Genomic DNA, 17,394 nt, shown 5'->3' with positions numbered 1-17,394 from the left:
GAGAGATATGAAGATTCACTAGACTCATTCTACGACGAGGGGATTGCTCCAGGTGGAATACCTAGAGCCAGCATTCCCTGAGGTTTGGAGTATAAGAGGTGATAAAATCCTTCAGCTGCTGTGAAATGCAGCTAGGAGTTAGGAACCGGAGTAGGCCACTGAGTCTGTCAAGCCTACTCTGCGTTTTAATCTGATTGTTGCTTCAAATCTCCTTCCCTGTCTGCCCGTAGAATTTCTGACTCCTTTCTCAGTTAATAGTCCATCCAGCTAGGCCTTAGAGTTACTCAATGACCCACCTCAACTGTTTTCCGGGAAAGAAAATTCCATGGGCTTATAAGACACAGGAGTGGAATTAGGCCATTTGGCCCATTGGGTCCCCTCCACTATTCGATCATGATAGGTTTCTCAACTCCATTCTCTTCCTTCTCCCGGTAGCCCTTGATCCCCTTAATAGTCATAAATCAGTGCCTGAGAGAAAAGAAAATTATTTTCCTTTTCATCCTAAATGGGGGCTCATTTATTTTTAAGCAATGCTCCTTAGTGCTAGTTTCTCCCTTCACCCTTTCAGTATCCACCCTGACATGTCCCCTCAGCATTTAGGTGTCTCAATGAGACCTCACCTCCTTTTTTTAAACTTCAATGGATATAGGCCCGACTTGTTTCTTGTAAGTTAGAGCCTTTATCCCAGGATCTCTGGCTGGAGAGTCTATCAGAATCATCGAGAACATGGTCTCTATGTAAGACAGGGATAAGGAGAAATTGTTTTCACTGCAGGGAGTTGTGAAAGTTTACAATTCTTGCCCTCAAAGCTGTGAGTGCTCCTTTTCATGAAAGGAAACCAATAGACTTTTGGATATTGAGGGAAATGAGGAACAAGGGTTTGGGGAGGGAGGTAGAGTGGGGCAGAAGATTATCCCTGGCCACAATGAATACCAGAGAAGCTTGTCCAGCTCCTATTGCTGGATTCTTGTGACCCATGTTTCATGAAGCACATTCCCACACAAATGACAGTCGAAATTTGATTTGATTTATTTATTGTCATGTGTATTTTGTTACAAAATACACTGAAATGTTGTAACGTGTCATCATTCTCCAGCACCACCGTAAAACACAGAAAAATTAAACAAAACATAGAATATAAAGACAGAAAAAGAAAAAAAAGAAAAAGTGTTTAACTTTACAGTCCTCCTTGTTAAGTGCTCTGCCAGTGTCATGAACCTGGAACAGTCTACTCCCTTAGGATTACTGGAGCACTGGATATTGAGCAGAACTGGTTTTTTTGTGAGGTGAGGCTATTAAAGGTTATGGAACCAAGATCTGTAAAAGTTTTTTTTATTTCAAAAATATATTTTATTCATAAAATTATTTGGATCTCCATACAATTGGTCATGCCATTCTTATGCACACATTACATTGCTTTACATGCAGACATCTAAATTTATTTTTCAAAGGTACAAGTCTGTACATTTACTATCCAGCTCTTCTGCTGAGGCGTCAGTGGAGCCCAAATGACTGGGTGGGCCCCCTGTTCTTCGTTAGGCAGGCAGATGTTACACAGTGGTCTTTCCCCACCGCGCCTTGGCGGCAGCTGCCCCAAGCTTCAACGCATCCCTCAACACGTAGTCCTGGACCTTGGAATGTGCCAGTCTGCAACACTCAGTCAGGGTCAACTCCTTCAGCTGGAAGATCAGCAGGTTTCGGACCGCCCAAAGAGTTTCTTTGATGGAGTTGATGATCCTCCAGGCACAGTTGATGTTCGTCTCGGTGTGCGTCCCGGGGAACAGGCCGTAGAGCACAGAGTCCCGCGTCACGGCGCTGCTCGGGACGAACCTCGACAAACACCACTGCATTCCTCTCCAGACTTCTTCTGCATAGGCACATTCCAGAAGGAGGTGTGTGACAGTCTCGTCCCCCCCGCAGCCGCTTCGAGGGCAGTGTGCAGTGCGGCTGAGAGTCCAGGCGTGCATAAAGAATCTCACAGGCAGAGACCTTCTCACCACCAGCCAAGCCATGTCTTGGTGCTTGTTGGAAAGTTCTGGCAATGAGGCATTCTGCCAAATGACTTTGACAGTCTGCTCAGGGGATCGCTCGATAGGATCCACCCTCTCCTTTTCCCGAAGGGACTCAAGGACACTACGTGCTGAACACTTCCTGATGGACTTATGGTCAAAGGTGTTTTTCTTCATAAACGTCTCCATGAAGGACAGGTGATACGGAACGGTCCAACTACTTGGAGTGTTCCACGGCAGCGAGGCCAGGCCCATCCTTTGCAACACCGGGGACAGGTAGAACCTCAGTACGTAGTGACACTTGCTGTTTGTGTTCCGGCTTGTGCATGGATCCCCAAGATCTGTAAAAGTTGTAAAGCTGAAAGGCTTGAGGGTCTGAATTGTGTCCTCCTGTTCCTCTGAGCCTGTTCCTGTAGTCCATTCTGTTCTCCCACTGATAACAGGTGGTGTTTAAATTACAGGGTCAAAAGTGGGGTGCTGGAAAAGCACAGCAGGTCAGGCAGCATCTGAGGAGCAGGCGAATCGATGTTTCGGATAAGAGCCCTTCAACAGGCTTGTGAGGCTTGTGAACCGAGGGAGTGGAGAGTTAAATGGGATGTGGTTGGGGCTGGGGGGAAGGTAGCTGAGAGTGCGATAGGTGGTCAGAGGTGGGGGTAATGGTGATGGGTTGGAGAGGAGGGTGGAGTGGATAGATGGGAAGGAAGATGGACAGGTGAGACAGGTCATGAGGATGGTGCTGAACTGGAAGGTTGGAACTGGGATAAGGTAGGGGAAGGGGAAATGAGGAAACTGGTGAAATCCACATTGATGTCATGTGGTTGGAGGGTCCCAAGGTGGAGGATGAGGTGTTCTTCCTCCAGGTTTCAGGTGGTAAAGGTATGATGATGGAGGAGGCCCAGGACCTGCATGTCCTTGGCGGAGGGGGAATTGAAGTGTTCGGCCACGGGGCAGTGGGGTAAGTTGGTACAGGTGTCCCAGAGATGTTCTCTGAAGCGCTCTGCAAGTAGGCGTCCTGTTTCTCCGATGTAGAGGAGACTGCATCGGGAGCAATGGATACAGTAAATGACGAGTGGATTTGCAGGTAAAACTCTGATGGATGTGGGGCCTTGGCCAGAGGTGAGGGGGTAGGTGTGGGTGCAGGTTTGCGGTGGCAGGAAAGGTGCCGGGAGGAGAAGATGGGTTGGTGGCGGGTGTGGACCTGACAAGAGATCCCCCACAGTCAAATATCCCGTATTGCTTTGTGCCTGAGCTGAGGTATTGGAAATAATCACAGATGATGTCCCAAAGCTGTTCAGAGCAAATGCTGCCTCAGCGCAGGGTGTCACTGACTGTGTTGTTGATTTGTCATGGGGCTGTGAGCAAGTGCACTCTGACCGTGATCAGACATTCCTTTCTGGTTTGTATAATTTCAACTAAACAAGACACAAATCTCTGTTTGCAATAATCAGACGCCGTGTTAACTTAATCACTTGTCTAGGCTGTTAAATCTTCCTCAGTGTCCATTTCAAATTAATTCTTTCCACTGATATCAGCCAAAAGTGTGGGGAATAGCCAGACATAATTTGAAGTGTTGTCCACACTCCTGATCCAAACCTTAACCCATTGGTTATTTTGCTACAAGACAATGAGTCTCAAAGTGGTGCCAGGAGGATGGGGGAAGAGTCCTTCCTGATAACCGTCCTTCAAGAGGTGGCTGGATAGAGAGTCTTGAGAAGTTGATGTTTTGGGTGTAACCATTTTTCAGTCCTGAAGAAGTGTTACACCTGAAACATCAACTTCTCCATCTCCTGACGCTGCCTGGCTTGCTGTGTTCTTCCAGCTTCCTGCCTGTCTACTTTGGATTCCAGCAGCTGCAGTTTTTTTGTCTCTAAAGGGCAGTGAGAGTGGGCCGATGTTTGGATCATGGGGCTCAATAAACAAAGTCCACCCTAGCCTTTGTCGGTCAAGAGGCCCTCATTACGGTCCCCCGTTTTTGGGTGGCAGTGCATATAACCACCTCAAGGAGCTGAATGGCTTCCACTTTCAGTAATTTTGTTCCGATCTTTCATTCTCTCTCTTTATCTTAAAGTCTGTGAAATAAAATCACCAAAGTGAAAATAGTCTGAAAATCAAACCTGAAACCTTCTGGTCACCATTTCAGCTCTCTCTCAAAGAAGGGAGTAATTTAAATTATGTACAGTCACAGCCAACAGCTGGCCAATTGTAATTGTACGAATCATCTGAATCTCTGTAACTAATTGTTCCCATGTGTGGGAGATGCAGTGTGTGTGAACAGGCGTCTTCTCACTGCGATCTTGTTCACTGTTGTTGTGTACCAGGGTCTTGCTAATGTAGCAGGAGCCACCTCCTGCACACACAAACCACAGTGAGGGTGCAGAAATATCCCAGGCAGGTTAAAGCATAATCATTAATCACATGAAGTGGCGTGTTTGCATGCAACCTCCACAAGACCTTTCCCATTAGACCTCATTCCCTTTAGGAACATGATGTATTAGGTGATGGTAACATGGAGGTGGGGAGGCGGGGGGGGAGTCTGACATTGTTTTACAATGTGCATTTGTTCTCAGTGAGTCAGTACCCCCTTCAGGATGTGCATCAGGAGGTGGGGAAATCGACGTTTTGGATGTAACCCTTCTTCAGGACTGGGTTTGGGTGTGGGGGGGATCTGCAGATATAGGGGGTGGCAGGGGCAGGGTGGTGAAGACAGGGAGAGGATGCAACCTTGTTAGTCAATGGGAGGAATGAATCTGGTAGGCGGCTGGGAGGGTGGAAGGGAGGGGGAGAGGCTGGAAAGGGAGTTGGGGGATAGGAAGGGTAGTTATTTGAAATTGGAGAACTCAATGTTGAGTCCTCCAGGCGTAGGCTGCCCAGGTGGAAATTGAGGTGCTGTTCCTCCAATTTGTAGTTTGGTTTGTTGTGGCAGTGGAGAAGGCCAAGGATGGTCATGTTGGAAAGGGAGTGGGAAGGGAAATTAAAATGGATGACAACTGGGAGGTCAGGTTGGCCCCTGCGGGCCTGGCTGAGATGTTGTGCGAACCATTCCCTAAGTTTACCCTCGGTCTCTCGATGTAGAGAATATCACGTTGGGAACACCAGATACAGTAAACTAGGTAGGAAGGGAGTTGAAGAGTGCGGTGCTAGAAAAGCACAGCAGGTCAGGCAGCACCTGAAGAACAGGGCAATTGATGTTTCGAGCATAATCTCTCCATCAGGAACTTATGCTCGAAACATCGATTCTCCTGCTCCTCGGAAGATGCCTGACCTGCTGTGCTTTTCCAGCAACACACTCTTCGACTCTGATCTCCAGTATCTGCAGTGCTCACTTTCCCCTAGGTTGGAAGAGATGCAGGTGAACCACTGTCAGAGGTTCATCTGCAGGGGTCGACCAGACCTCCCAGTCACTGCCCAATTTAATTCCCCTTCCCACTCCCTTTCCAGCATGACCACCCTTGGCCTCATCTACTATAGAGTCATAGAGTCATAGAGATGTACAGCATGGAAACAGACCCTTCGGTCCAACTCGTCCGTGCCGACCAGATATCCCAACCCAATCTAGTCCCACCTGCCAGCACCCGGCCCATATCCCTCCAAACCCTTCCTATTCATATACCCATCCAAATGCCTTTTAAATGTTGCAATTGTACCAGCCTCCACCACTTCCTCTGGCAGCTCATTCCATACATGTACCACCCTCTGAGTGAAAAAGTTACCCCTTAGGTCTTTTTTATATCTTTCCCCTCACACCCTAAACCCATGTCCTCTAGTTCTGGATTCCCCCCACCCCAGGTGAAAAGACTTTGTCCATTTATCCTATCCATGCCCCTCATGATTTTATAAACCTCTATAAGGTCACCCCTCAGCCTCCGACGCTCCAGGGAAAACAGCCACAGCCTGTTCAACCTCTCCCTATAGCTCATATCCTCCAACCCTGGTAACATCCTTGTAAATCTTTTCTGAACCCTTTCAATTTTCACAACATCTTTCCGAGAGGAAGGAGACCAGAATTACACAATGAACCAAACCACACATTGGAGGAACAACACCTCATCTTCCGCCTGGGCAGTCTACAGCCTAAAGGACTCAACATTGAGTTCTCCAGTTCCAAAAACCTCCTTCCCTATCCCCAACCCCCTTCCTAGCCTCTCTTCCCCTCCCTTCCACCCGTCCCTGCCATCAACTTGATTCATTCCTCCCATTGGCCAACCACGTCATACCCACTACCTGTCTTCACCTGTCCCCACTTCACCACCCTGACCCCTGCAGCTCCCCCCACACTCACCCCCAGTCCCGAAGAAGGGTTACACCCGAAATGTTGATTTCTCCACCTCCTGATGCTGCTTGGTTTGCTGTGTTCTTCCAGCTTCCTGCCTGTCTACTCTGAGTCTAGTTAAGATGTTCAGTCACTCTTGTTTCGATTTCCTCCCAGCCTTTTTTCTCTGTTTCTTTCTGCTTTACTGTTGTTCTTTTCTATTCCACAGGAAATGACTGCCCACATGGATTTGAAAAAACTGCTGATGGGCATTGTCAAGGTAAATAAGCCAAAGCACCTTAAATTCCCTGCCCCATGAACCCCTCTCCCACCTTCATCCCACCAACAACACCCTGCTCCCCTTACTCCTAACTCCAGAAAGAGAGTACTGCTATAAATATAATCCTAGTATCAGCAGGCAGTCGGGAAGGACCCAGCCTGTGCTGCCCATACTTTGGGGTTTACAGTTACATTCAGTAGCTCTTTGGATTTAGCCTGTTTCCTGAGTGAACCTCCAGTGCAGTGTGTGTTAAACTTCACACTGATGTTTGAATTGTCTGTGAACACTCACTCATGATCAGGGTTCAGACATGAAGAATAACTGTTAAGAATCCACATTCCCAGAGACGCTATTGCTGCACCCATTACAGCTGCTGGGGCCTCTCCACGTTAGTGCTGGGAGTTCCGCTGAATTGACTGAATATGGAAAAGAAGAAATAAAAAGACGATTTCTGTGTGAGCACATTAACCATTCAGTTTGCACAGTCATGGAGGCGATGAGGGTAAAAGGTGCGAACCTCTTTACACAAGGGATTAGTGCAAATTGGATTCCACACCATGCTCCCCCCCCCCCCCTCCCAGAGAGAGACTGGAGACCTGAATAAACTGAAAGCTGCTTTAATAATTAGGCTACATTCTAAAGGCATGATCGGAGTGGGAGCAGCGATTGATGCTCTGGTATTTGGGAAATCTCATTCCCTGCTTCCTCCGCTGGCAGCTTCATTGAGAGGAGGTGCACAGCCTGAACCCTGTCTACATTTGATGCATTAAGCTGCCTATCCCTTTGGAGCATTCTGCACATACCTCACAATAATCTTAACACTGGTCTCAACAGCTCGCATTCCAACCTTGACATACTATATCTTTTCAAACTGTTTGGTATGAAGATAATGTATTAAATCATGCCTGGTCTTAAACAGGTAATGTCCTTTGGTTCAAGCAAAATATTTTCCAGAATAAATGTTTGCTGGCACTCTATCCCACTATTACTGACCATTCTTGTGTGATGTCTGTGATAGTCCGTAAGCTGCTAGTACCTCCTCATTCCATAATTATTGAGACAATAATCAGCATCATTTAACAGTTGTATAGTTGAAGTGCACACAAAGCATTGATCCCAGGGGACCCCATCAAATACCATCTCCAGTTCAAAATGCTGCACTGTTCCCTAGAGGGCACCAGGATTACAATAAATATTTTCCAAAAACATATTATTTTAAAAATATCTAAAGGTATATTCCAAAATGTTTCCAATTGGACATTCTAGAAGTTGCAACAATATTCAGGTTTTCTCGATAAATTCCTTACACTCTGAGGTGCCTCAATATAATTGAAATCTGTGTGACATTCAGTATCTAGATTCAGTAGCAAGCATTGGGACTAAGGGGTTCCGTAAGTTACTAGCCCCTCAGGTTGCTGTTTGAAGGGCCTTGGTGTCCACATTGCAATAAACAGGCGTAACACTGCAGCTGGGGTAAGATAGCGTTGCCCACCACCACAGAACATCTGTGGGGACACTGTAACTGCAAACGAGATTCTTCTTTATATTAACTGTGAGGTGAGTATAGGGGTGTAAGGTATCAAATCGATAGATGGATAAAACAGATGCCACCTCACTTACTGTTGGCCTTCCCTGAAGACTGATTTAATTTCTTATAAAAATAATTGAGGCACGAAAATTTACTGCAGAGCAATCACCTGGAGAGCTCAACCATCACTTCTGTAGCACTCATAAAACATAAGACTAGAAATAAGCTTTTGACCTGGTGCTGCTCCCTCCCCACCCGTTGGAGAGGGTAACTTTATGAGCAGTATAGTCAACTCTTTCATTCTGCTTCTTCCAGATATCAATGAGTGCTCCCTGCCAGGAATCTGTCAAAATGGAAAGTGCCTGAACGTGAGAGGCAGCTACAGCTGTGTGTGCAGCCAAGGGTTTGTGCAGGACACTTCCAAGAGCCGCTGCATCTGTAAGTGATCAGAAATTACAGACACAACGCCTTGTAACCATTGAGTACAATCACCAAAACTACCAGCCAGTTTTCTACAGCAACAGCTCCACCCTCAACTTCCGAAATTACAGCAACTTTCATCTAGGGGACCATGGAATTGAAGTTTACAAATTAGGAATAGGAAATTTGGTCAATTATAACCAACAATGAGAGCAGTCAAAAGCTCTTTCTACTGCTCCACACTCTCCCCAGAGCCCTATACTAATCCCCAAACTAATCCCACTGCCCCGCTCTCTCCCCATAGCCTTGTACTAATCCCCAAACTAATCCCACTGCCCCGCTCTCTCCCCATAGCCTTGTACTAATCCCCAAACTAATCCCACTGCCCCGCTCTCTCCCCATAGCCTTGTACTAATCCCCAACCTAATCCCACTGCCCCACACTCTCCCCAGAGCCCTATACTAATCCCCAAACTAATCCCACTGCCCCGCTCTCTCCCCATAGCCTTGTACTAATCCCCAAACTAATCCCACTGCCCCGCTCTCTCCCCATAGCCCTGTACTAATCCCCAACCTAATCCCACTGTCCCACACTCTCCCCATAGCCCTATACTAATCCCCAAACTAATCCCACTGCCCCGCTCTCTCCCCATAGCCTTGTACTAATCCCCAAACTGATCCCACTGCCCCGTGCTCTCTCCCCATAGCCCTGTACTAATCCCCAACCTAATCCCACTGCCCCACACTCTCCCCATAGCATTATACTAATTCCCAACCTAATCCCACTACCCCACTCCCACCCCATATCCCTGTACTAATTCCCAAACGAATCTCACACACCCACTTTGTCCCTACAGCGCTGTACTAATCCCCAACCTAATTCCTCCCAAAGGTCTGTAGCAGTCTTCAAACTAATTGCACCAACATATTCTCCCATCCCAATGTAATCCCAATGCCCCTTGCTCTCCCCTCAATGCTGTATCAATCTCAAACTAATTCTACTGCCTCACACTCTCCATAACCTGTACCTCTGTTAGTTTCCAATACAAATTTAATTATGCTTTAAACAATGCAGTGGCTTATCCCTCACTCTCTCTCAAACCTTAATCCTAACCTTAGATTTTGATTGCCATTTTTACTTCTTTAGTCTGTAAGAAGCAGACTATACATTTTTTTAAATAAAAGAGATACAGAGGTTTTTATATGTGAAGTAGAAAAGAGATAAATTGCCTCGTGGCTATTTAATTTGTGATAATTCACACACAAAAGTTTGTTGCTGTTAGTCTTCTGAATCCTTGAGTGTAAGGCTCATCTTGTGTAGTTCAGTGGTGTTTTGGAGGATCTGCAAATGATATCTTGGAGCTTTTTACGAGAATGTCCCACTATTTAACCTGCATTGCCACCATGATGTGAGATCTGGGATCTGGGAGCTCTTTCTTTGTAAACGGCCATCGCTGTTAACCTTGATCTGTGCTGCCCTCACCATCTGCTGTAGATGAAGAGGTAGCGTTAGGGTTAGGTTTTTACCTTTTTTCGGGTTTTCATACCTGATGAGGTAAGAACTAGACGTGAGTACATTACAGCCATACAGGACTTTGGTTAGGCCACTTTTGGAATACTGCATGCAATTCTGGTTTTCCAGCTGTCGGAAGGATGTTGTGAAACTTGAAAAGGTCCAGAAAGGATTTACAGGGATGTTGCCAGGGTTGGAGGATTTGAGCCGCAGGGAGAAACTGAATAGCTGTATTGGAGACTGAGGGGTGACCTTAGATTAGATTTCCTACAGTGTGGAAACAGTCCCTTCGGCCCAACAAGTCCACACCGACTCTCCGAAGAGCAACCAACCCAAACCCATTCCCCTACATTTACCCCTTCACCTAACACTATGGGCAATTTAGCATGGCCAATTCACCTAACCTGCACATTTTTGGACTGTGGGAGAAAACCCACGCAGACACGGGGAGAAAGTGCAAACTCCACACAGAGAGTCACCTGAGGCGGGAATTGAACCCGGGTCTCTGGCGCTGTGAGGCAGCAGTGCTAATCACTGTGCCACCGTGCCGATTTTATAGAGATTTATAAAATCATGCGGGCATAGATAGAACAAATAGACAATGTCTTTTCTCTGTGGTGACTGAGTCAAAAACTAGAGCATTGGTTTAAGTGAGAGGGGAAAGATTTAAAAGGGATCTAAGAAGCAACTTTATCACACAGAGGGTGGTATGTGTATGGAACAAGCTGCCAGAGGAAGTGGTGGAGGCTGGTAGAATTACAACATTTAAAAGGCATCTGGATGAGAATATGAATAGGAAAGGTTTAGAGAGGAATGGGCCAAATGCTGGCAAATGGGACTAGATTGGGTTAGGATATAAGACCATAAGACCATAAGACATAGGAGTGGAAGTAAGGCCATTCGGCCCATCGAGTCCACTCCGCCATTCAATCATAGCTGATGGGCATTTCAACTCCACTTACCCGCATTCTCCCCGTAGCCCTTAATTCCTTGTGACATCAAGAATTTATCAATCTCTGCCTTGAAGACATTTAGCGTCCCGGCCTCCCCTGCACTCTGCGGCAATGAATTCCACAGGCCCACCACTCTCTGGCTGAAGAAATGTCTCCGCATTTCTGTTCTGAATTTACCCCCTCTAATTCTAAGGCTGTGTCCACGGGTCTTAGTCTCCTCGCCTAACGGAAACAATTTCCTAGCGCCCACCCTTTCCAAGCCATGTATTATCTTGTAAGTTTCTATTATATCTGGTTGGCCTGGATGAGTTGGACTGAAGAGTCTGTGTCCTTATCTTTTTGACTAATATTGAGAATCTCAATGGATGTTTATGACAATTATGGGCATTGTAAGGTTCTTTCCCTAGATAGGGAAAGAACCTTACAATCACAGGCTCTGGTGTATATGGGCTAGGAGAAACCATGGCACGCCATGCTACTAGTGTACGCAGTAAGGTGGAGTCTGGCAACTTCATAATATTGGTTCACATGTGATGATGAGATGAGTATGTCTTTTAAAGTTTTGTTGCCAATGAGCTCTGAGAAGTAACACTACCACATTAATGTTGGGTAGTAGGAAATCAGCAGACTTTATGCTGCAACAAACTTGTTAAAGGATGACTGTGAGGACAGGATGAGTCTGGGAGATTTCCCACATCACTTGGGGGCCTATTTGGGGTTCTCCAGACTGAGGAAGAGTGGCGAACCATTCCTACTCCAACTCCTGTGTTTTTATTGAGTAACTTGCTGCGGTTTCAATGTTTCAGCGCAGAAGGTGATCTCATTAACCAAAGGACCTTGTTATCGGATTTGGAGGAGTGGATCCTGTTCCCTGCCCGTGGGACAGAACATCACGAAGCAGATCTGTTGCTGCAGCAGAGTGGGGAAAGCCTGGGGAACAGAGTGCCTGAAGTGCCCATCGCCGCTCACAGGTAATCAGGAAGTTACCCACGGCCAGCACCTTACTGACCTCTGACTGCAGAGGGCTATACAGTTGGGAGGGAAGTGAGACAGGAAAGGGGGAAAATAGGTAGGGGATAGAGGGAAAGAGTGTGAGTAAAGAGTGAGAGACTGCAAGGGGAAGAGTGGAGCAAAAGGGGTTGAATGTAGGAAAAATAGAAAGAAAAGAGGTGAATGAGACAAATGGAACGAAGGAGAAGGAGGAGGGTATCAGAGAGAGAGTATAAGAGGGGATAAGAGAGACAGCAAGGTGACTGTGAGGGGAGTAATGAAGGAATGATGGAAGAAGTGGCATCATTGGCCATCCCTTGAGTCACAGATGAGAGGACAGCAAGTTTCTGTTGTGTGAATGAATAGACCGATTCTTGACCCACTGATCTTTGGGCACCTGGGGCGAGAGGGTGGGTGTTATTGGGTTGATGATAATGGGAGAAATAAATAAAGTGTCAAGGAAAGGTGCAAATATATTGGAGAGAGTGCAGAAGGGATTTACAACAATGATTTCAGGAATGAGAAACCTCAGTTGTGAGGATAGATTGAAGAGGTTGGGACTGTTCCCCTTGGAGAGGGGAAGTCTGAGAGAGGATTTGTTTGGGGGCTGAGTGGGCTGGATAGACTAGATAGGGAAAGAAACTAGAGTGAAAGGACGTAGGTTTAAAGAGATGTGCAAAGGGTTATGTAAGGAAAACATTTACAGGCAGCAAGTATTTAGGGCATGGAATACATTGCCTGGAAATCTGGTAGAGGCAGATTCAATTGAAGAATTCAAGAGGGCATTAAATAATTATTTGGATAGAAATAGTGTGTAGGGAAATGGGGAAAAGACAGGAGATTGGCACTAAGTCATAGATTTTGTACAGGCACGATGGACCACTGGCCCCCTTCTGTACCATAATAATTCTGAGATATTATTCTGTATTGTGACAAGAGCCCTGTCAGGGAAATACAACAATCCTTGTACTATATCAGTATGACATTCCAGGGTCTCTCTCCAGATAGCAACTGTACAGAATTTACATCTGCAGTCACCTTTTGACCCTGTTATTTTTGTTCAGAAAAACATATTGCAATTACTTTTGGGTTTCTGACCTCTCACTATGACACATTATGCTCACAAATGACTAAATATGATTATTCAAATCTCGCACTTTGCCCTACTGATGTTTGAACTCAATCGGGGCTGTTTTGGCTGAAACAAGTACACCATCAGTGCCAGTGCAATTGAAGCATCATCACTATTTGATATATTCACACTGGGCTTTCGAACAGATTCTGGATGTTTTAAGATTCTAAATTTCAGTTTCTGCCTTCAGAGGGATTTCGGGAGATTTGCCCTGCAGGTTCTGGATATCATTACATCCGGTCAGATCTCCGCTACAGTAACCGGGGATTGGGGGAGAGGGACCGAGGAGTCACAAATGTGGATCAAGCATCATTGACCAGTACCTCAGCACCAATTGTTCAACCCACACAGGGTAGGTTCAAGGTCATTGCAGGATCAAGGGTGGAGGGATGTGGGGAGAGGATAGCACGCGGGTGAAGGGGGAATGTTTGGAAAGATGTAGATAAGGGTGAATGTGGGATTGGAGGCTGAGGGAGCAGGGGATAGCAGGGGAATGCCGGAATGTGTGAAAAGGGGGGATGTTTGAGATGGGTATCAGAGGGGAACTGTAATGTTTTGATTCTCTTTCCACCTCAGCTCCGAGGCTGAGAGAGACAACAAGCGTAGCCAGGACATCGCCCACAACAGCAGCTGTGCCCAGGACCCCACGACCAGGTTTGTGTCCAACACCTACTTCATAAACAAGGCAAATAGATTCACAAGCTGCCACATTCACCAGGTTTAAACACGTCCGACACTTGGTTTGCTTTCTGTGTCAGAGTCTTTGTGTTGCTGTTGGGATGGACATCGTCCCCACACTGTTCCCAAATTCCTGTTCCTATCTGGTCAGAGCTCTGCATCAATGGATTTGTTGTTGGATTGAAATGATTTTCCTTCAAAGGGTCAGGTGCTTTATCACTTGAAAGGCTGGAGGTTGTCACAGTGAATAAACTGAGACAGTTATCCTGACTCTGAGAGTATAGAATAGCAGCAAATGTGGCAAAAACTGAAACTTCTTCCCAGATCTGTAAGAGCCAACTCACTCCCCGCGCTCTCACTCCCCACACTCTCTCTCCCTGCACACTCTGTCCCTGCAGCCTCTCTCCCCGCGCACAAACTCCCCACGCAGTCCCTGTGTACACTCCCCGCACAGTCACTCCCCACGCAGTCCCTGTGGACACTCCCCACGCAGTCCCTGTGGACACTCCCCTCGCAGTCCCTGTGGACACTCCCCACGCACTCACTCCCCACGCAGTCCCTGTGTACACTCCCCACGCACTCACTCCCCATGCAGTCCCTGTGTACGCTCCCCACATACTCACGCCCCATACAGTCCCTGTGTACACTCCCGTCGCACTCACATCCCACGCAGTCCCTGTGTGATCAATCCCCGCGCACTCACTCCCCAGGCAGTCCTTGTGTACACTCCCCTTGCACTCACTCCCCACACAGTCCCTGTGTACACTCACCACGCACTCACTCCCCACGCAGTCCCTGTGTACACTCCCCATGCACTCACGCCCCACGCAGTCCCTGTGTACACTGCTCGTAAACTCACTCCCCACACAGTCCCTGTGTATGCTCCCCGCGCACTCACTCCCCATACAGTCCCTGTGTACTCACTCCCTGCGCACTCACTCCCCACGCAGTCCCTGTGTACACTCCCCACGCACTCACTCCCCATGCAGTCCCTGTGTGCTCAATCCCTGCGCACTCAGTCCCCAGGCAGTCCTTGTGTACACTCCCCTTGCACTCACTCCCCACACAGTCCCTGTGTACACTCCCCACGCACTCACTCCCCTTGCAGTCCCTGTGTACACTCCCCTTGCACTCACTCCCCACACAGTCCCTGTGTACACTCCCCGAGCACTCACTCCCCACGCAGTCCCTGTGCACACTCCCCGCGAACTCACTCCCCATGCAGTCCCTGTGTACACTCCCCGCGCACTCACTCCCCATGCAGTCCCTGTGTACACTCCCCACGCACTCACTCCCCACGCAGTCCCTGCGTACTCACTCCCTGCGCACTCACTCCCCACGTAGTCCCTGTGTACACTCCCCGTGCACTCACTCCCAACGCAGTCCCTGTGTACACTCCCCGCACACTCACTCCCCAAGCAGTTCCTGTGTGCACTCCCCGCGCACTCACTCCCCACGCAGTCCCTGTGTACACTCCCCACGCACTCACTCCCCACGGAGTCCCTGTGTACACTCCCCACGCAGTCCCTGTGTACACTCCACGCGCACTCACTCCCCACGCAGTCCCTGTGTACTCACTCCCCACGCACTCACTCCCCACACAGTCTCTGTGTACACTCCCCACGCACTCACGCCCCACGCAGTCCCTGAGAACACTCCCCGTGCACTCACTCCCCACGCAGTCCCTGAGTACTCACTCCCCGTGCACTCACTCCTCACGCAGTCCCTGTGTACTCACACCCCGCGCACTCACTCCCCACACAGTCTCTGTGTACACTCCCCGCGCACTCACTCCCCACGCGGTCCCTGTGTACACCCCCCGCGCACTCACTCCCCATGCAGTCCCTGTGTACACTCCCCACGCACTCACTCCCCACGCAGTCCCTGTGCACACTCCCCGCAAACTCACTCCCCATGCAGTCCCTGTGTACACTCCCCGCGCACTCACTCCCCATGCAGTCCCTGTGTACACTCCCGTCGCACTCACTTCCCACGCAGTCCCTGTGTGATCAATCCCCGCGCACTCACTCCCCACGGAGTCCCTGTGTGATCACTCCCCGCGCACTCAGTCCCCAGGCAGTCCTTGTGTACACTCCCCTTGCACTCACTCCCCACACAGTCCCTGTGTACACTCCCCGAGCACTCACTCCCCACGCAGTCCCTGAGTACTCACTCCCCGTGCACTCACTCCTCACGCAGTCCCTGAGTACTCACTCCCCGTGCACTCACTCCTCACGCAGTCCCTGTGTACTCACACCCCGCGCACTCACTCCCCACACAGTCTCTGTGTACACTCCCCGCGCACTCACTCCCCACGCGGTCCCTGTGTACACCCCCCGCGCACTCACTCCCCATGCAGTCCCTGTGTACACTCCCCACGCACTCACTCCCCACGCAGTCCCTGTGCACACTCCCCGCAAACTCACTCCCCATGCAGTCCCTGTGTACACTCCCCGCGCACTCACTCCCCATGCAGTCCCTGTGTACACTCCCGTCGCACTCACTTCCCACGCAGTCCCTGTGTGATCAATCCCCGCGCACTCACTCCCCACGGAGTCCCTGTGTGATCACTCCCCGCGCACTCAGTCCCCAGGCAGTCCTTGTATACACTCCCCTTGCACTCACTCCCCACACAGTCCCTGTGTACACTCCCCGAGCACTCACTCCCCACGCAGTCCCTGTGCACACTCCCTGCGAACTCACTCCCCATGCAGTCACTGTGTACACTTCCCGCGCACTCACTCCCCATGCAGTCCCTGTGTACACTCCCCACGCACTCACTCCCCACGCAGTCCCTGCGTACTCACTCCCTGCGCACTCACTCCCCACGTAGTCCCTGTGTACACTCCCCGTGCACTCACTCCCAACGCAGTCCCTGTGTACACTCCCCGCACACTCACTACCCAAGCAGTCCCTGTGTACACTCCCCACGCAGTCCCTGTGTACACTCCCCGCGCACTCACTCCCCACGCAGTCCCTGTGTACGCTCCCTGCGCACTCACTCCCCACGCAGTCCATGTGCACTCACTCCCCGCGCACTCACTCCCCACGCAGTCCCTGTGTACTCACTCCCCGCGCACTCACTCCCCACACAGTCTCTGTGTACACTCCCCACGCACTCACGCCGTCCCTGAGAACACTTCCCGTGCACTCACTCCCCACGCAGTCCCTGAGTACTCACACCCCATGCACTCACTCCTCACGCAGTCCCTGTGTACTCACACCCCGCGCACTCACTCCCCACACAGTCTCTGTGTACACTCCCCGCGCACTCACTCCCCACGCAGTCCCTGTGTACACTACCCACGCACTCACTCCCCACGCAGTCCCTGTGCACACTCCCCGCGAACTCACTCCCCATGCAGTCCCTGTGTACACTCCCCTCGCACTCACTCCCCATGCAGTCCCTGTGTACACTCCCGTCGCACTCACTTCCCACGCAGTCCCTGTGTGATCAATCCCCGCGCACTCACTCCCCAGGCAGTCCTTGTGTACACTCCCCTTGCACTCACTCCCCACACAGTCCCTGTGTACACTCACCACGCACTCACTCCCCACGCAGTCCCTGTGTACACTCCCCATGCACTCACGCCCCACGCAGTCCCTGTGTACACTGCTCGTGCACTCACTCCCCACACAGTCC

General features: G+C 49.4%; 1 protein-coding gene across 5 annotated transcripts in view; it reads left to right on the top strand.

Moving 5' to 3' along the window:
• LOC122544774 (latent-transforming growth factor beta-binding protein 4-like) overlaps window positions 1–17,394 on the top strand; it is a 257,894-nt gene that overhangs the window by 87,058 nt on the left and 153,442 nt on the right. For all 5 annotated transcript variants that reach the window (XM_087984070.1, XM_087984072.1, XM_087984071.1 and 2 more), the window contains 5 exons: window positions 6,488–6,538; window positions 8,382–8,504; window positions 11,758–11,922; window positions 13,264–13,425; window positions 13,650–13,727. In XM_087984070.1, coding sequence (XP_087840196.1) covers window positions 6,488–6,538; window positions 8,382–8,504; window positions 11,758–11,922; window positions 13,264–13,425; window positions 13,650–13,727 — 579 coding nt within the window. The remainder of the gene's footprint in view (window positions 1–6,487; window positions 6,539–8,381; window positions 8,505–11,757; window positions 11,923–13,263; window positions 13,426–13,649; window positions 13,728–17,394) is intronic.

Source organism: Chiloscyllium plagiosum, unplaced genomic scaffold, assembly GCF_037043375.1.
Source record: "Chiloscyllium plagiosum isolate Xiang-an unplaced genomic scaffold, Cpla_swu_hap1 HiC_scaffold_47, whole genome shotgun sequence".
Lineage (NCBI taxonomy): Eukaryota > Metazoa > Chordata > Chondrichthyes > Orectolobiformes > Hemiscylliidae > Chiloscyllium > Chiloscyllium plagiosum.
Note: the sequence above shows the minus strand (reverse complement) of the source record. Positions and strands in the feature narration are given on the sequence as shown.